Source organism: Canis lupus, chromosome 10 (genome assembly GCF_003254725.2).
Source record: "Canis lupus dingo isolate Sandy chromosome 10, ASM325472v2, whole genome shotgun sequence".
NCBI classification, from domain to species: Eukaryota; Metazoa; Chordata; class Mammalia; order Carnivora; family Canidae; genus Canis; species Canis lupus.
The window spans coordinates 23,321,558-23,341,308 of NC_064252.1; the positions used below are offsets into that span (position 1 = coordinate 23,321,558).

The following is a 19,751-nucleotide window of genomic DNA, read 5'->3' on the forward strand; positions in this document are numbered from 1 at the left end:
TTTTTTTTTTTTTTAAAGATTTTATTTATTTATTCATGAGACACACACAGAGAGAGAAGCAGAGACACAGGCAGAGGGAGAAGCAGGCTCCATGCAGGGAGCCTGATGTGGGACTCGATCCCGGGACTCCAGGATCATGCCCTGGGCCGAAGGCAGGCGCCAAACCGCTGAGCCACCCAGGGATCCCCTGAGATCTTTTTTTTTTTTTTTTAAGATTTTATTTATTTATTCATGAGAGACACAGAGAGAGAGAAGCAGAGACACAGGCAGAGGGAGAAGCAGGCTCTATGCGGGGAGCCTGATGTGGGACTCGATCCCGGGTCTCTAGGATCACGGCCTGGGCCGAAGGCAGGTGCTAAACCGCTGAGCCACTCAGGGATCCCTGATTCCCTGAGATCTTATTTTGATTGTCATCAAGCATTTATTATCAATTTCACTTTATTTACAGCACTAAAAAGGCAAAGAATATTTCTTCTGTTTGCATTTGACCAATTTAAGGTTTGGGCTTTTCCTGAAGATTTTCCCACTATTTTAGGCCAGTTTAGTTGTTTTCAGTTTCACTTAAAAGAAACCGAGGCCTAGTTCATGTGCTATTTGTATTCCCAGCACTAGCTTCTTGAAACTTAGATCTTTGTTGAATGAATCAATCTGGCTCCACAAGCAGCTGACAATGGCAGGTCTTCCCCTCCTTCCAATTTTACTTTATTTTATTTTATTTTTTTTAATTTTTATTTATTTATGATAGTCACAGAGAGAGAGAGAGAGAGAGGCAGAGACACAGGCAGAGGGAGAAGCAGGCTCCATGCACCGGGAGCCCGACGTGGGATTCGATCCCGGGTCTCCAGGATCGCACCCTGGGCCAAAGGCAGGCGCTAAACCACTGCGCCACCCAGGGATCCCCAATTTTAAATTTATACAAGACCATGTGTCACTGAGTCAGTGATACTTTCTGGGCTCCTTTCTTCCAGTCCCCTCCATCACTGAGGCTGGTTGTGGTTGGTGTGACTTGGGAGGTCATGTGGGCCTAGAAAAAGTGGCTGATCTTGTGCCATGTTGAGTTGTGCCACTCAAATCTGGTCATAAAAGAACGAATCTCGCTGTGAGAGGGCTCACAGGCTGGGAACTGATTCTGTTACTTTTGTAAAATCACCAGTCATGAATTTCCTTAGCCTCCCTTGACCCATCTTGACCGCCCTCCCTGCTTCTAGATGGGAAGCCCTTCTCCTGGGTGCCCATGTAGAGAGCCCATCTGCCTGTAAGTCCTTTTCTAGCTTGCCCCATACCCTCAGGAGGAAAGCGCTCTCATTCTTGCTTTCTTGGTATTTTCATAGCAGTTTACTTATAATACCCACAAACGGCTCATTATATGCCATGTACTATAATAGGAAGATCTTGCATTTTAGAACCACAAAGCCTAGTCTTGAGTCATGATTTCCCCATTTATAACATTAAACAAATTACTTGGCCTTCAGTTTCTCATCTGTGCAAAGGGAATAAGAATATCTACCTCATGGGACTATTACAAAAAATAAATGAGATTGTGGAATATTGCTAACATTGCACTTGGACGGACATTTATAGCTTTGAATGCACATATGAGAAAAGACAGGCAGAAAAATAATGAGCTACACTTTCATGTTCAGATCTAGAGAAAGAACAACTTGGAGCCAAAGGTGGTGAAAAGAAGGAAATTAATAAAGGGAACTGGAGGGTATTATGCTGAGTGAAGTAAGTCAGTTGGAGAAGGACAAACATTATATGTTCTCATTCATTTGGGGAATATAAATAATAGTGAAAGGGAATATAAGGGAAGGGAGAAGAAATGTGTGGGAAATATCAGAAAGGGAGACAGAACATAAAGACTGCTAACTCTGGGAAACGAACTAGGGGTGGTAGAAGGGGAGAAGGGCGGGGGGTGGGAGTGAATGGGTGACGGGCACTGGGGGTTATTCTGTATGCTAGTAAATTGAACACCAATAAAAAATAAATAAAAAAAAATAAAGGGAAGAAATCAAGGGAAAAAAAGACAGATATTCAACAGACAGGTGAAAGAAAAGCAGGTTGAGAGTAGATTCTTTGAAAAAAATACAAATTGATAACTCTGATAAGACTGATCAAGAGAAAAGGCACCAAAATCTAATGTCAAGGATGAAAAGAGGGCACGACTATGGATCCCCTCAGTCTTTAAAATGATCATAGGAGGATAGTGTGAACCACTTTATGTCAATAAATTTGAAAAAATATCACCTGGCTTCCCTAAAAAACCACAACCCCACAAAGATCAACACACAAAGAAATAGAAAATACACAAATAGTCTTTTCCCTTTTAACCAGAATCTGTGTTTAAAAGTGTTTAAACGAACTCTAGGGGTGGTGGAAGGGGAGGTGGGCAGGGGGTAGGGGCGACTGGGTGACGGGCACTGAGGGGGGCACTTGATGGGATGAGCACTGGGTGTTATTCTTTATGTTGGCAAATTGAACACCAATAAAAAATAAATTTATAAAAAATAAAATAAAATAAAAGTGTTTAAAGGAAACTCCAGGGCAGCCCGGGTGGCTCAGCGGTTTAGCGCCGCCTGCAGCCCAGGGCGTGATCCTGGAGATCCAGGATCAAGTCCCATGTCGAGCTCCCTGCATGGAGTCTGCTTCTCCCTCTGCCTGTGTCTCTGCCTCTCTCTCTCTCTGTGTCTCTCATGAATAAATAAATAAAATCTTAAAAAGAAAAAGAAAACGTAAAAGAAAGAAAACTCCAGGCCCCAGTGACTTCACGGACAAATTCTGCCAAACATTTAAGGAAAAATTAAGCCAATCTTACATAAACATCCATTTGTGATAAAAGCTCTTAGTAGAATTCCAGTAGAAAGAAACTTTCTAACCTAAAAAGTGTTATTTTAAAACACTGTATCACAAACATCATACTTCACGGTGAAAAAGAGAAAGTTCTGTCCTTGAGGCCCGGGATCAGCTTGGTGCTGGTACAACTGTCACCTTGGGGACTGTCACAACTGCTGAGCACAGTGCCGGGGTAGGCACAGGGCCCTGGACTGAGAGAGCATTACCACGCTGCCACCATGGGACTCAGGTGAGGAAAGCTGGGCTTTCCCTATTCCCATTGGTCAGCCAAGAGCATGCCTTGACTCCAAAGCCCTCTGCAGCTCCAGTGTTATTTGGTTTTGTTACTTGGCGATTCAGGTTCTTTCTCTTAGGAGGAGTCGAGTGTGTCTTTTTTTTTTTTGCTGAGCCCAGTGGCAACCTCTTCTTGGCTCCTGGCACTTAGTAGGCTGTTAACAAATCTTATGTAGAACTGACCATCCATTTGTGTCTAAGCCATGGCCAAACCCTGGCAGAAAGTGCATCCCTCTGCCTGAGCTCTTCAGGTATTGACTGCTTCTTCCAGAGCAGGCACCTGTTCTCTCTGCACCTGCTCCCTGCAGCTGTGCCCAGAGTTGGCTAGGCAGCCCAGCCAGTGGCTCAGTTGGGCTACTTTGAGACTTGCCTGAGCCCAAAGCCCGGATATTTCCTGAGAAGCCTGGAGCAGACAACTGCTCTGGGTAGAGACTGTGTCACTGCAAATGTGGGCTGGCGTGCTCCCAGGAGGGCCCTGGCCAAGAGCGTAGGATTGCCTAGAGAAGGGGGTGCTGTGAAACATGGCACCAAGGCCCAGCCAGGGCGGCCTGTCGGCCTTTGTGATATCCTGGAGTTACAGTGACACGTTGTTCCGTGATGGTGGAGCCGAGGTCCAGACAGCGTGCTGGCAGGAAGAGTGTGCACGTGGCGCAGGGGCAACTGCCTGGCTGCAGGCTTTTAGAGCACTTGGCTTTGAAGTACCGTCATCCACTCTTTCAATTTATTGGCCATACATTGCTGTGTTCAGCTTAGAAGCTGTCACATCCATCAGATTAAATCTTTTTAATAGCAACTAGATCTTAGGTTATAAGACACCAGATTTATTTAAAGTTCAGATAGTTTTTGAAAAACATCTTGGTGTGACAGAGAGAACATTACCTTGACAAACTTGTCAAATGTTGTTTCCGCCATTCAATACTTGGGTGACCAGAGGCAAGTTACTTAACCTTCTCGAGCATCGGTTTTCTCAACTATAGAGATAAAGGAATGATAGTGATAATAATTACTATCTAATGACAATTACATTATAATTTACTATGTCCATCCCTGCATGTCTGGCCTCATTGGTCCTCACTATAATTCTGTGATGTATATTCCACATTCATCTCTCTCTTTTTTTTAAAGATTTTATTTATTTATTCATGATAGACCTAGAAAGAGAGAGAGGCAGAGACACAGGCAGAGGGAGGGAAGCAGGCCCCATGCCGTGAGCCTGACATGGGACTCGATCCCGGGACTCCAGGATCACGCCCTGGGCCAAAGGCAGGCACTGAACTGCCGAGCCACCCAGGGATCCCCTTCATCTCTCTTTTATAGATGAGGCCTTTGAGGCACAGAGAGGTTAGATAACTTGCATGCTGTTGCCCAGCTAATGAATAATAGGTCTGGGATTGGAGCCCGTGTTCATGTTCCTTACTATGCTTCTAGACTGTTTCATAGGGAATTGTGAGAACTAAGTGTGATCACATATGAAAAGTACCTACAATAAAGTCTTGTACCTCTGCCCACTTCACCCTACCACCCTACCTGGGCCCTCCCACAGCAAAGCTGGGACTTTGGATTCCTGACCATGGTAGTTAGGGAAGTTCCAGATCTCTGACTGTGTGATTGGAACACAGGGTGATGGGAAGGAAAGTGGAGTCAACTTTTCACCACGTCAGGGAGTCTCATGTGGCTGTGGACAGGTCATTGCATCAGTGATCTGTACTCATGAATGTTGCGGTGGGCGTGGGGTTCCTTCCTTCCTCTCTCTACAGGAGGTTAATCACCCCTTTACCCTTGTCTGGATTTAGAACATTGCCTCATGATCCAGACATGATCCCTTTCGCTTGTTGTCTTTACTCTTTCTAGCTGAGTTAAACAGACAGTATCAGAATACACTGGCCTGAATTTGGGGCTTCAGTGGCTGGGGTGAATCAGTCATGGGTTGGGAGAGGGAGACAGTGTCCAACACAAGTGAAACATGGAGGAGTCTGGGGGTGGAGTCAGGTGTCAAGGGTGGATCATTTCCTCTTGTGCCTTACCCAGGCCAGGGCCTAGTCGGGCCTGGTGAGCCCAGAGATACAGGGACTCTCCCTGTATCTTCGCTTGTTCTCACATGTGCTCGGTCTCTTTCTCCAAGGGACAAGGAAGATTGTTAAGTGAGGCTGTTGGTCTAAGAACATGAACTGTTCTCCGGAAAGCTCTTTAGTAAGATGTTGAGAAGATTCACTTGTTAATATGAAACACACAAGCATATAACATATGCATACATGTTATTTATTGACTTTCTTTCTCCTTGAGGGAACACTTGAGACTGTGCTATACTAAGGCAGTGATGGGGATGGAAGCTGTAAAATGGGGATGGCTTACTTGTTGCCTTGGGAATTTAAAAACCACAACAATGTGCTTTTCTTTTGTAGGTTTGTCTGCGGATTTTGAGCATCTGAAGTTGACCTCTGCTTTAAGCATTTGCTGCTGCTCCCTCACTGCCTGAAGAGATGTCTGTCGCTTATGATGATTCCATTGGAGTAGAAGTGTCCAGTGATAGCTTCTGGGAGGTAATGCCCATGCTTGCTTCCTCATGAACGTGGAAACCAGGCTGATAGTGCTTGACTGACCTGGCTTCTTTTGGCTGGGATTGGGGGGAGAGATGAACAAACCCCTAACAGACCAGGTCTCTGTGGTCAGATTCAGATGGTGACAGGTGTGGCTAAGCTGTCAATGCAGGCAGTGAACTTACCTGACTAGGAAAGACTGGTAAAGAGGCTAGAGGTGCTTGTCAAGGTCTTATCAATTTGTTCTGGGATCTTCCTTTTCACGCTTAGCTAGCCATGATGTGACTTGGTGCTGCATTTACTCATTACTGGGCTTGGCTTGAGAGGCAGTGTTACTTCTTTTGTGTGGAAAAGTGGGTGGCAGTGATGTGACATCATGGTGGACAGTGTGGGCAGGTTGGCCAGAGGGGGGACCATCTGTCCTCAAGCCTGTCAGAGCATCTTTCTGTGGGTTTAGGCCCTTGAGGAACTCCTTTCCTGAGTAGATCTTGGGGAGATGAGTTGTTCTTTCTGGAAGTCACTCTTCCTCAGCCCACTTTTCCCTGCCTGCTGCTTAAAAGAAAGCCCATTTTTTGTCCTTGAGGCAAAACCTCTGGATATTTCCAGGCAGCTGTGGGGTTAGTGTAAGGAATACTGGCTTTGCATTTGGAAAGATCTGAGCTCTGGTCTCAGCTGTGCCATTGCTAGCTGTGTGACTTTGGGCAAGTTGCTTGACTGATCTGAGCCTCAGGTCTTCATCTCTAAAGGGAGATGATAGGGCTGCCTTGGTGGCTTAGTAGTTTAGTGCCTGCCTTCGGCCCAGGGAGTGATTCTGGAGTCCTGGGATCGAGTCCCACATTGGGCTCCCTGCATGGAGCCTGCTCCTCCCTCTGCCTGTCTCTCTCTCTCTCTCTCTCTCTCTCTCTCTCTCCCCTCTCTCTCTCTCTCTGTCTCTCATGAATAAATAAATAAAATCTTTAAAAAAATAAAATAAAGGGGGATGATAATGTCCTTCGAGAGAAGCTGCATGATGGAACAAGAGTATAGACGTCAGCACCCACGTGGGTGCTTTCCTGACCCCAGACTCAACTAGTGCAGAGATGGGGAGGATGCTGGGGGTTTGCTGGGGACTAGCACGAATTAGTTTTATAGACGTTGATTGAATAGGTATATAATATTGTCTGAGATCAAATACCATGTGATATTGTCTAATAGAGACAATGATAGGTGCCCAATTTTTAAAAAGATGGGCAAGGAATTAAAAATTCTGGTAACACTTTTCAGGGCACCTGGTTGGCTCCGTTCGTTAGGTGTCTGACTCTTGATTTGGCTCAGGTCATGATCTCTGGGTCACAAGATGGAGCCCCGTGTTGGGCTCTGCACTCAGCAGGGAGTCTGCTTGAGATTCTCTCTCCCTCCCTCCCTTTTCCTATCTCTCTCTCTCTCAAATAAATCTTTAAAAAAATTCTATTAACACTTAATTTTTGAGACTTTATTGCTTTTTTATTAAAAGTATGTGTTCTGTGAGCAACTACTATGTGCTAGGTCCTTTGAGTCTCAAGTGGGAAATGTGTCAGCCCAATTCCTTGTCACTCTGCTGGTAGCAGTCTTCCTGGTGGGTATCCAGGCCAGAGCTCAAATTTCAGTAGCAGAGGTACATCTGCCCCAGGAAACATTTCACAGAAGGCAGCAAAAGTGACAGAATTACAATTGAGTCCCAGCTACCGTAGCAGCAGCTCCCTGGCATTGTTTGGTGCGTTCTCTTGATGTGGAGGTGTTCAGGGATGCTGGTGTGGGTTGGGCATGAAATACACGGAGTTGTATTAGAACAGGCAGTTACAGGATACAGTTTGGAGGTGCCTCTGGACAGTGCTGGAATTCAGGACTGCTCCTCTGCCCCCTTGTGCAGGTTCAGGTTCATGGGCAGTCATGTGTTACTTGCTTGCCCCCAGGGAGGCTTTGGCCTTGCCAGCATTGCAGAAGTACTCAGGGAGCCAGCAGTGGCTGTGCAGAGCCTTCCCGTGAGCTCCTGGGAGGCTGGCCTTTGGGAATGCAGATCCTTGTTAGTTTCAACACTGAATCAAAACTAGATAGAATCCTTTAGAGGTGGGGAAACTTTGTTTTGTAACTCTGGTGACATTGCCATCTGGTACTAATCAGTACCTGCCTTGAGCTAGATGGCGGTGCAGAGGCCGGCACACACAGCAGGTCTTGTGAGCCATAGGCCAGGAGAGGCAACCAGACAGGTTCAGATGCATGCTTTGGAGGTGGATGGCCTGGGCTTGACTTCCTGCTTCAGGGGATAGGGGCACTTTGGGCAGGTTGCTGATTTTTCTTTCCCTTCATTTCCCAATTTGTAAAGTGGGGTTAGAAATGGTACCTATATCCTAGTATTGTTGTGAGGAATGATCACGTGTAAAGCAGTGTAGGGCATCGGGACAGGTGCAGACTGAGAGCTGTCCCTCTGATGTGGGAGCTGGGGGTGGTCAGCACACACGCAACACATCATCTGTGCCTGCAGGGTGCATTTGGCAGCATCATTTGAATTACCCAGTTGATGGCAGAAACTGTTCTGGAGAAATGAGGTAACTAAATATAGTGCTATCACAGAAGCCTTTAGCTGCTTCTTAAAAAAAAAAAACAAAAAAAACCAGTAGATAGAAGTTGCCAGTGTACAGTGTCAGCATATATTAAATCAAGCGGCTTTAAGAAGTCCTGTTGCTGATTTAAGCTCTTAGGCTCCCTGTGAAATTCTTAGCTGCGATAATGTCAGTGGACAAGAACATCTCCTTTTGCCCGAGGAATGCTAAGGCAAATGGTTTATTTTCTAGTCAGGCTCCACTCATCTTGTGATGGTATCTCTAAAATTATTCTTCAGTTTATAGAAATCAGCAGTGCCGTCACCCTCCTCCTCCGTGTTGGCTGTTCATGGAACGGAGGAACAATTCCTCAGGATGAACCCACCCCAGTGGGCTCTGAGTCACTTGGGTGCCCACTGCCAGCCACTCATCTCTCCAAGCTGCCAGCAGGGTCCCTCTTTCCCACAGGAGGTATCTTATCGCTGATGTGCCCCCAGACCTGTACACATCTACAGAAAGCCTTGTGGCCTGGAGGTGGAAAAGTCCTTGTGCTTAGTTTTACTCCTTTCCACCAAAAGGTACTCACTGGAGAGCGGATCATTCCAGAATCCTCTTCTGCATGCTGGCTGTGTGCCTGCATGGGAGGGACACGACCTGACCCTCCAAGAGGCTTTGGCTGTGACATCTGGAGGTAATCTCTCATGGGAGGAGACAGACACTAGCTGGATCATCGTGTGGGGTGCTGTAAGATTGCTGGAGCGCTCGGGTGCAGCAGGGCTCCCGCTGGAGAAGGGGCAGAAAGGTGCATTAGAAGACAAGCAGGACTGGCATCACTAGGCACTCATGTGTTTGCTAGATGAGTTGAGTGAGCAAGTCCTGGGATGAGAGATCACCCACAGGGACTAATATCATTTGGAGGTATTTGGAGGGGACACTTTCTGTATTACCCAATACTTACAGTAAGCCATTTGGAAAAGAGGAGCAGGCTCTGATTCTCTCAGTGAAGGCTCCCAGAGGAAAGAGGACAATGGCCTCCATGTGGGGAGGAGGCAGTGGGGCCAAGCCGCAGTCTGCCTCTGAGTGTCATGGCATTCAGAGGAGAGGGCCTGCTGGCTGGCATCACCGGAGAAGGCATGTGGCGTTGGTAGGGCTGGACTTTGAGATGGGCTGGCAGTCTGTATTGAAGCAAAGTCTAGAAGCCAGAATGAGCACAGCATTGCAGAAGGCTGAAGACCTGGAATTCTTTGGAGCCCAGGGTTGTTTTGGAGGCCAGAAGTCACGTGGGATTGGGTAGGTTGGAGCCAAGAGGAGATTGTTCCCCAAGTGGGTGTCTTCTCCAGCATGTTGGAGCTTGGCCTGTCCTCCACAGGTTTTTCAGCATGGGGTAAGGTGGCTCAGTTACTTCTGGCAAGTCTCCTGGCTCAATCCAAGAGCCTGAGGGCCCTCCCATTGCATCCTCTGCTTCTAGGGCCTACTTCTGGGTCTTCTCTTAGGCCCCAGAGCTGGTGTACAGAGAACCTAGGCTGCAAGGTGTGGGGGTTTTCACATGTCATTAGTGCTTTCAGGGAAAGCCTGGCTGCCTCTGCCTTTTGGGGGGCTCTGGGCACGCAATGGTGGGTGTGTCGCCAGCAGGCCTGCTGCTGCCCGAGTCTTCAAGGGCTCCTTGGTGGCCAGGCTGGGAGGACAAACTGCTAATTTCAGGAACCAGGCCCTGAATCTGCCTCATCCCCAAGGCAGGGCTTCTGCGCAGCTGTCAGCCACATGTGCAGTTAGAGCTCAGATCTCCCTGGAGAAGCCAGGCTGGGGCTGACCTGTACTGCACTCTTCGTGGGCACAAAAGGCCCTTGAGGGAGAAGAGAATTGGGGGGATGAAGAGAACATAAATATATTACTGAAAATGTTCTAAGGATGTTAGACCTAAAGAGTTGGCCTGTACCTCTGGGTATTTACCATCTCCTTCAGAGCAGGCTCTCCTGGCAGCTTCCTCTCCAACTGTGGAGAGAGTATCACACGAGAACATCTCCACATGCGGTGCTGTTTTGTCTGGAAGACCATCCACATGGAATGGTGTGCATTTTTCCTATCCCTCTAGAACAATTTTCTGGTGACATATTTAGAAGATGCCACTGCCCTGTGTGCATCAGTTCCATGGAGCCTGATTTGGCGCCTGCCATGGTCCAGACCCGGGGCTGAGTCCTGGGGTCCCAAGATGATGACGTAGTCTTGAGACCCCGGAGCCAACATTTGCCGTGTTGGGCAGTTACAGGGCACCAGGGTGACTCTTGCGAGTGGAAGCTTGAGGTGCGTGGAAATAAATCACTTTACTGCTCTGCAGCAGTGACCTGTTCCATTTTTTCTCTGGCCACCGTCTGCATACGCAGACCTGGACGGAGTTTCCCATGTGCTGGCCTGTCTGTGGGTGTATCAGCTTCGTTGTGACCCCGCTGCTCTCCCACTGAGCTCCCAGCAGGCTGGTGGCATGCCTTGAGTTCCCTGAAGTTTCTAAAGGAACCCCTGATTCATTCTTTCAGGTGAACTATCTGCTGTGTCGGGACTGAGGATTAGGGCCCTGGCCTCCCCTGTGTCGTGTTCAGTCTGTTCTCTACCTTGAAGCCAGGGCAGCTCATCCAGAAGAGCAAACCTGTATGATTCTTTGCCCCCTGTGGGAAGCTCCAGTTTTTCGCATCACCTCCAAAGTAAAACCATACTCTGTAGCATAACTAAGGCATAAGCATGTGTTGGCAGCTGCTGGACCACCTGGTCCTTCCTGAGGAGCAGCTAAACTGAGCACCCCTAGGTGCCTGTCCACAAAGAGCTGCCTCCCTTCCTGGTGGTCTTTCCTCCAACCTGACCTCATTTCTTTCCCAGCTCCTCCTCCAAGCAGTCTTCTTGACCCCTTCTAGCAGCCTTGGCAGCCTTCCTGCATGCCCATCCAGTGTGTGGTCTCACTGTTTGCTCTGGATCTGAACAACCTGAGGGCAAGGACGTCATTCTCACCTGATATGCTGAATGATTGTTGATTTGAGTGCACCAAGTAAGTCAGAGAAAGGAAGAGGTTTAATGCTAGCTAGTAAGACATGCTTTTTTCATAAGCTTACAACAAAATATTTGGAAAGGAGATATGTATGGAAATAAGCACAATAGTGAGCAGAACCCATTCTTTCAGTAAACATTTATAGAGCACCACTATGTGCCAGGCCCCGCTCGAAGCCTTGGGGATACAGCATGAATAAAGCAGACAGAAATGACTTTTAAATGGTCCAGGTGAAGCATTGTGAGGATGTGGAAGAGGCTCTCCCTCTGGGCACTCCAGAGCTGTGTGTCAGAGGTGACTCTAAGTGAATGGAGACTTTTTGTCCCTTGCTCCTCTATCCCATACATGGGTGTGTATTTGGATAGGTTATCAGGCTGTGTGCACGTAAGCTCTATGCTTATGGTCTGGTCTGTGTACTTTTAATTTAGTGATAATGACTAGCATTTATTGCTTCATGCTAGACCCCTGTTCTGGCTTATATGGATGCTCCTGAGCCTCACAACTGCCTTCTGAGATTGTGATCTCCACTTTACAGTTGGGCAAACTGAGGCTCAGGTGGTTTGCTGGTGCCCAGCTTCACATAAAGAGTAGGTGATGGAGCTGGGATTCTGGCCCAGGCACCTCCCTGTAGAACTGCTCTCTAGCCTCAGCTGTCAGCCTCCCAGGAGCTCCTCAGAGAAGAGAAATGTTCTTTTGCTCTGACTGCCCCACACTGAATGCTTCTACTTCAGTATGAAGTCATGTCCTGTGTGGGGTCAGACCCTGGCACCACCTTTGCTAGTGATGACCCCGAGGGCCCAGAGAAGTGAGATAGCCCAGTTTCCTAGGCAGTGACATGGCCTTGCAGATTTCTCCTCCCCAGGATGGCTGCAAGAATCGATAACCCGCACAGGGCAGGGGCCTCAGGATTCCTGAGCCTGAGGGGCGTGCAGCCTCCTCACTTAGTTCCCTTCTCAGCCCTGCACGCGAATGTTGCATGCATGGGAACAGGCAGAGGGGGATGAGTCGGGCGGCCTTTCATCTTGTTGGTACGGGCTTGTTCCTCCCTTGTCGAAATGCTGCTGTTCTAAATGCTGCAAAAGGAGCCATTCTTTAAGATAATTGTTTTGCTGTCAAGCTTTTCCTCTGAAGATAAATTATTTTCCCATCTGATTTCAGTGATGTCAAAGTAACTTGTTTTAGTCATGTAAGATAAAACTTTCCCTTTCTACTTAGTAAACAAATAGAATAACAGATTTTTAGAGCTGGTGGGCTCTTAAGTGCTCACTTAGACTGTGCTGGCTTAGCTCCATGGAGACATTTGTATACAGATGTTTGGAGCTGGCGCTGAGGGATCCAGGTATGGAGATGGAGTGAGGGAGCTCATGGTCCTATGGCTGGGGTGTGTGTGTGTGTATGGGTGTGTATGTGTGTATGCATGCATGCATGCTGTGTGTGGTGTGTGTATGTGTGTAGTGTGGAGGGGGTTAGTAACAGAAATCATGAAGGGAGAACCAGGGATTCAGATGCAGGGGACTCAGGAGAGGTGGGATACTGTGAAAGCAGCAGTTTGGAGAGGGGATGGTCAAGGAAGGAAGGGGGTGCTATTCCCACTTTTCCAGTCTTGGCAATGTCTCCACCGGGTAATTTGGCTTTGTTCCCCAGGGGTTCGCCCTGTTTCAGATAACTAACTGCCTCCTTTCACCATTAGAGGAGTTTCTACCAAAAGCTTCCAGTCTTCATTGAACCCTTACTTATAGACCCGGGGAGACCATCTCCCTTGCCAGGTCAGCGGCTGCTCTTGTGGCAATGAGTGCCGCACATCCAGCGCCTACCTGTATCGAGAGGGAGAATCAAAGAGTTGTGACCTGGGCACTTGGCATCTGTGTTGTCAGGCTGTTTCCTGGGCACTTGGCTGAAGGACGAGTGTGTGCGAGTGTCCAGAGACCATGAGCTCGAGGGTGGAGTATTAGGGGTGATGGCTTGTAGGTAGATGTGCGCTATGACATGGACAAGTCCTTGGGTGCAGCTGGGCCTTGTTGACATCTGAGCAATATGTGCTGAGCACAGTGAACCCAGTGGACCACTCTAAAGGAGTTGTTCAGTTCTAAGATAACTTTGTTTCAACACCTCCTTCCTTTGCACTTTGTGTTTTGCTTTTGGAGTTAGATCTGCAAACTGAACTGAGATTTCTGAGTTTCTTTGTCTTCCTTTTTTTATTTGAATGTTTAAAGATCGATGATGATCTTTGAAGTTGCTGAAGTCTTTGTGCTTTAGAACTGTCATGTAGCACAGGGCGCCTTTGCTGGGTGAGGAGCCTCATTTTCTTCACCCTTCTGCTTGATGAGGACAGTTCCAGGATCAGATGGCAGGGCCGGTTAGCATTTTGAGTGAGAGTTGAACATAGGAGCTGGGAACCAGAGTGAGGCGGCAGGGCAGTGGCAGGCCTGGTGCTGGGTCACATTCAGCCAGAGCACAGATCAGCCTCCCGGGTGGCCAATGAACGGCAGCAGAGGCAGGCCAGCAAGGGATTGGGTCTGTGACCCTCTCGGAGCCCTGCCAGGTAAAGAGCATTATCCCGTCTTGAGGATGGCAAGCCCAGTGAGGTTAGGGTTAGTCCGGGTGTGGGGGGGTGGACACCAAGATGGGAGCTCCTGAGTCCTCTGTTCCAGTGCTAGGCCGGTTGGGATCCCAGAGGGTGAGTGAGCTGGAAGGCAGAGGGAGAACAGAAGGAGGGAGTGAATGAAATCCTATAGAAACAAGGACCGCCACAGCACAGTTGGAAAGCCAGGCAGAGAGTTGATGGTTTTCCAGAGATACTCCTTACTCCCCTGTGCTTTCAAGCACACAGCAGATTTCACAACCCTAACATCCATAGTGACCTCACTGGGGAAGGAGGGCTCAGAGTAGGGGGGTTGGGAGAAGCTGAGCGAGGAGGCCCTGTGCCGGCACCTTGGGGCCGCCCTGCCATTGTGCGTGGAATAAGGTGTCTGCCGTGCACCCTGCCAGGAACGTGGCTGGGGATGTGGTGGCACTGCAAGGCCCAGGTGGCACTGCCTGGGACACGGGCAGACTGGGGATAAACTGCCTCGCATCATAGATTTGACTGAAAGCCTTGTCAGCATAAGTGAGGCAGCTGTGGGGCTCTTTCCAGATTGGCAGAAGCATTAGTGATCTGCTCATTCGTCACCCTGGAGTTCCTCTGTGATGGTGCTCCAAGAGCCGGTTCTTAGCTTTTGTGAGGAGAGCCAGAATGACTCACTGGATTAAGAACTTGGTAAATAAAGGATCATGAGTTACTTCATTGCCCATGCCTCTAGCTGAGGACTTAGCAATCCCCGGGCCCTTCCTGTGTACCTGGAGCCGGAATTCCCACTCCCAGCACCGTGCAGGCATCAAGAGATATTATAGAGTCCCCTCTACGTGCCTGGCATGGAGGAGGGGGAAGAATGAAGCCACAGTCCTTGCCCTCAGAGCCCACTGTTAGCACATTTGGGCATGCAACAGCAGATGTCCGTGGAAGAGGAACAAGGGATGGGCTGAGCTGAGGGGAAGGCTTACCGAGGGGGTGGCATCTTGTATAGCTCATGCTCTGTGGGCCTCATATCCTGCCCCAAGCCTTCAGAAAGCAGCCTTGCCCCCCCCCCCCCCCCCCCCAGTTACCTTCTGCTCTTACCACAAGCATCATTTCCTTCAGGCAGTCCTGACCACCCAGAGTGTTCCTTCCAGAACTGGTAACTGTCTGTAATTGGGTTATTTATCTGACCATAAGTTCCAGGAAGGTAGGGACCACCGCGGTTTGTTCACCACTATATCCCTCGTCCCCCACTTAGTCCTTGGCACACAGTTAGGTGTTCATTACACACTGGTGTGTGGCAGGAGGGTGGTACTAGGCTCTCAAAAATTGAGTTATGAGGGCTTGAGGGGGCAGCCAGCCGGCTGGGTGCATTGACAAACTCTTCAGTTAGAAATCCTGGAATTACAAAGGACCCCTGGAAATCATCTACCCCTGTCTCCCCACTGCATTTTGTCTCCCAATGGACAAAATGTAGAAATGGCCAGGTCTGGTCAAGTGACGCCTGAGCCAGGGTAAGAGCACGCCTGGCTGGGAAGAAACCCATGCTTTCCCAGTGCGTTCAGTCCTTACGAAACCAGTTCTACCTCCACCTTACAGCTGAAGGAATGGAAACATGGGGAGGGAGACCCACACAAGGTCATTTATTTGGGGGCAGGGCCAGATGTTTGCCTCTCCCTCCTGAGGGGTGCCTTCGTCAGAGAGGGCCGGGGGCTAAGGGACTCAAGGCAGGTAACAGAAGCTCATTCAGCCAGTTCCGTTGCCATCTGCAGGACTGTAATTAAGGAATCTCAGAAGGGTCATCTTTTATCCTTGTCTCTCAGAAAGGCTGGCTGAAAAATATCCTGGAGCTGCTCCGTGTATTTTGTCAGCTTTAAGTGAAACATTGGACTCTGACTCTGTGGACTTGAGGGAGGGAGGGACACCACCAAGGCTTTTCTTTCTGTCCAGTCAGCTTGGCACAGCTGGCTCACCCTTGAACCTGCCTCTCCACAGTGTAGAAGGAGCAGTTGTGGTGCTTGGGCCTTCAGGGTCACAGGTTAAAGGGCATGAGCCTTGTGTGGGTGAAATCAAGGTCATCTTAGTGGTCTTAGTAGTTTACAGGTTTGGGGTTCCTCCCATGAGCCTTGGCGGCACACAGTGGAATCAGAAGCAGGGCCAGTACATTACTTTTCAGTCTTGAACTGTGTCTGTGGCCTTCCCTGGGATCCGTGGGGCTGGTTGGAAGCACACTCATCACCTGATGTCTACCTGTTAAGTCTTGGCTTTACTCTCTCTGTTCTCAGCCTGAGGAAGATTCTAGAAGGTGGGCTCTGCCTCTTTCTGGCTGCATGATTGTGGGTGACTTTGCCTCTTTAAGCCTTGGTTTCCTTTTCTGTAGAATGGAAACACTAATAGTACCCACTGCCAAGGATTGTCACAGGATTAAATGAGGTGATACATGCAGAGGTGTTAGCATGCTGCCTTGCAGTATAATAGAGCATACACATGCTCTATTATGATGCTCCTGCTGATGAGAAACAGTGTGTGATGCCAGAGGCTTGCAGCCCAGCTGGGGCGGGGCGGGTAAGATGAACAACTGTGACTCATGTGGGACAAGCTGTGGCTGCAGGCCATGGGGACAGTGTGTGGGAAGGCCCTCGTGGCCCCCAAGTGGACCAGCAAGCAGGAGCCAGTGGTGGGGAATTGGTCCCGACTGTCTGCAAGTGCAGGTGATGCAGGCGCTCCCTCTTGGTGGTCTGGCAGGAACAGCGGTTATCAGGGAGGCCTCCATGGGGAAGACAAGCTGAGCCTTAATAGAGAACTGCATCTGGGGCAGGTAGGATGAGACTCCACACCCACATCCTTTGCCGTCCTTCTCCCTGCCCTGGACGCTAGCCCTTTCCCTTTGCTAGAGATAGGGCTTGTGTGAGCGCAGGCTCTTGTGGACCTTATAGCCTTGCTTTGTGTGTAGGTATTTTTAATTCTCATCGAAGACCTCATGCTCCCTGTCATTCTGTTTCTTTTTCTCCACTGTTGGGGAGGTCTGTGCAGGTCGTGGTGTCTACACCTAGCCCTGCATGTCTCGCTGCTTCCCTCCACATCACTGTGCATGCCATGTTCATGCCTGCCATGCGTTCTCCAGAGAAAAGACTCCTGTGTGCCCTCAGCCCAAGAGAACATTTCTGTGGGATGTGACTCAGGAACAGAATTGCTGGGTCCTCATAGGGCATGTGTATGCTTAATGACTGCCTGGTTATTCTCAGGCCCATCCCAGTCTGTTTTCCACCAGTATGTACAGTAAGGGTCCTGTGTGCCCCCTCTGTCCCACACTTGGTGTTTCCCATCCTCGAGTCCGCCAGTCTGTAGGGATGAAGAGCCTTCGATCATCGTATTCCCCCATCACACGAGGCTGAGCCCCTTGCTGCTGTGAGCCCCATAGATTTACTTCTTTCTGAAGTTGCCCTAATCATACCCTTTGCCCAGCTTCCCTCAGGGCCTGTCTTTTTCACGAAGATATGTAGGACCTCCCTGGGATATTCCAGTTTAGTCTTTTGTCAATTTTGACATAGCAAATGAGGAAATAGGGTTTGCACCCTGTTAACTTTGTCCATGATGTAGGTTTCTGAACAGGAATCCTTAATTTTTTTTAATTTTTTTAAATTTATTTATGATAGTCACACAGAGAGAGAGAGAGAGGCAGAGACATAGGCAGAGGGAGAATCAGGCTCCATGCACCGGGAGCCCGACGTGGGAATCGATCCCGGGTCTCCAGGATTGCGCCCCGGGCCAAAGGCAAGCGCTAAACCGCTGCGCCACCCAGGGATCCCGGAATCCTTAATTTTTGATGTAATAAAATTTATTTATACACGTAGGCACACAACTGTATAAGTATTTGTACAGCTTTGACTTTGGAAATTTTAAGGATCCTGCCTGGCCCTAAGTCACACAGATAGTCACCTGCATTGTCTTCTAGTCATTTATCGGTCCTGCCTTACATTTTTATTGAGTGCCAGCCACGTGGCAGAGCCGGTGGGAGGCAGTGTAGAAAGAGCAGTGGATGAGGAAGACAAAGGTCCACACTCTCTTAGGGCAAAGAGTTGGATAGTATTTGGGCTTGATGTCCTGTGTGCTGTAGGCTCTGGTCCGCAGCACAGCTTGGGATGGTGGGAAGGAAGGCTGTCTGGGGGCATGGACCCAGGGGCTGGCTAGGGAGGGCAGAGTTTCTGGGGCACAGACTGCCCGTCCTCACGGCGTTGTGCATTCAGTCAGCAGTGAGCCAGCCAAGCCTTCACTGGTGTTCCTGGAGGGTCCAGATTCCATTAGGTTTGCTGGTGATGTTGAGATGAGCCACGGGCAAGAAGAAGCCAACACAGCACAGGGGTGGAAGAGTGTGAGCTTTGGGGCAGCCCTGCTTGATTCCATTTTCATTTGAGTCACTGGTTTCACTCTGAGACTGAGATTGTAATCGGGTGATTTGTCAGTGTGATGGGTCTGATGGTCAACAACCAAAGAGGAGAGTACAAAGAATAACCTGAGGGGCCAACCAGTGGGAGGCTCAGAGGGGCTGCAGGTCTGCGTTCACTTTCCTCATCTCCCACCTGGGATCCCCAGAGGTCTCATTGGGCTGCTTCCAGATCCTCCAGGCTTCCTGTTGCCTTTGGCCACTGTGTTCCACAGAAGGGAGTTGGCCAAGATAGGTAGTCTCTAAAGTGAGAGAGGCAGGCCTTCTCTGGAGTCCTAGTGAAAGGCGGTTCTAGGCGGTTTACACCTAAAGGATAAATGAGGAACTGGTGTGACCCGTTTGAGCAGTCCCTCTCAGCACCCCTGTAATTGTAATCCTGCTGGGTTTTAGACAGAGTCCCCTGTCTCCCTTCTTTTTTTTCCCCCCCTGTCTCCCTTCTGATACCCCATTATGCAGATGCTCTGCAAAGAGATTGCTGCAACTCTTAGCGCCAGACTCGTCTTAGCTGACTAAATTCAAGGTGTGCCTGACGCTGGATTCTCAGTGCCTGGGGTAGAGGAAAACCAGAGGAATGACTGGAGCCAGACTTTGAGACAGGGAGAGGTAGGAAGCCATGAGGAGGGCAAGCTGCTAGGGGGCTCTAGGGCCCTGGGCTGGGGAATTGTGGGTGGAGAGAGGATAGTGTGATTTCTCGGGAGGACAGCAGAGCTTTAGTGGTTGGGAGGAGTGTGTGCCGCCCCTTCCCCCCAGGAAGATGGGGGCAGAAGAGTGGCTTCTGTTGAACTCCAGAAAGATGGTGGTTCTGCTCTTTCCCAAGCCCAGCCTGTACTAACTACAGCCCCCGAGGTGCCTGAGCACTGGCACCCTGCTACCTCTGTCCTCCCACCTGCCACCTGGAGGACAGAGTGGTCCCTTCTCCTGTCTTCCCACTCTCTGTCCCCACTGCTATGGCCCCAGCCTGAGGAAGCTACCCTCGCACCTTCCCCCAGGAGCTTCACCCTCCTGAACCCCTGCAGTCCGCAGACATGGCACTCTTCAGGATGACCACCTGACCCTCGAGATTTCTCATCATCCAACACCGGCATCCCAGCTGCACCCCCCCCCCTTCCCCCATCTAAATCGCTAGTGATCCTCTTGCATTCTGTGTTCCATGTTCCGTGCCTCACAGACATCACACCTGAGTCTCCGTGCTGGTATATCTTGTCATCAACACTGTTTTCTTCCTGGAGACCTTTCTTTTTCCTCACCTTTAACCTGGCTAGCTTCCTTCTTGTCCTTGAAAATTCAGCTTGGATGTTGCCTCCAGCGTACCTTCCCCACCTCTCACTCCTTCCTGCCTCTGGCCAGGCAGTCCCTGAGGCAGAGGAGGCTGTCCCAGCCTTTCACCTGGGCCTATGTATGGTGAGCATCTGTCTTTAGTATCTTGGTACCTGAGGGAGTGAGCCTGAATTTTGAGGAAGTTAGGAACATAGATGGCTTCAGACCTAGTTTTTAAAAT

General features: G+C 49.4%; 1 protein-coding gene and 1 long non-coding RNA gene across 10 annotated transcripts in view; one reads left to right on the top strand and one right to left on the bottom strand.

Annotated features, from left to right (window-relative positions):
• Positions 1 to 19,751, top strand: part of PACSIN2 (protein kinase C and casein kinase substrate in neurons 2) — a 136,641-nt gene that overhangs the window by 90,184 nt on the left and 26,706 nt on the right. For 4 of the 8 annotated variants that reach the window (XM_035721778.2, XM_049115764.1, XM_049115766.1 and 1 more), the window contains one exon: positions 5,529 to 5,666. In XM_035721778.2, coding sequence (XP_035577671.1) covers positions 5,607 to 5,666 — 60 coding nt within the window. In that variant the 5' untranslated portion in view covers positions 5,529 to 5,606. Of the gene's footprint in view, positions 1 to 3,962; positions 4,060 to 5,528; positions 5,667 to 16,376; positions 16,628 to 19,469; positions 19,655 to 19,751 lie in introns of those variants that run through there. The other 4 variants (XM_049115765.1, XM_025457501.3, XM_025457472.3 and 1 more) reach the window with 4 other exon arrangements.
• Positions 3,980 to 19,469, bottom strand: LOC112666515 (uncharacterized). Of its 2 annotated transcripts, none has more exons than XR_003140879.3 (5): positions 19,233 to 19,469; positions 16,060 to 18,559; positions 13,070 to 13,941; positions 8,808 to 9,004; positions 3,980 to 4,097 (listed from the first exon to the last, which is right to left on the bottom strand). It is a non-coding gene; the product is annotated as an uncharacterized LOC112666515 (long non-coding RNA). The 2 variants fall into 2 exon arrangements; XR_004819318.2 differs by having other exon boundaries at positions 14,911 to 18,559.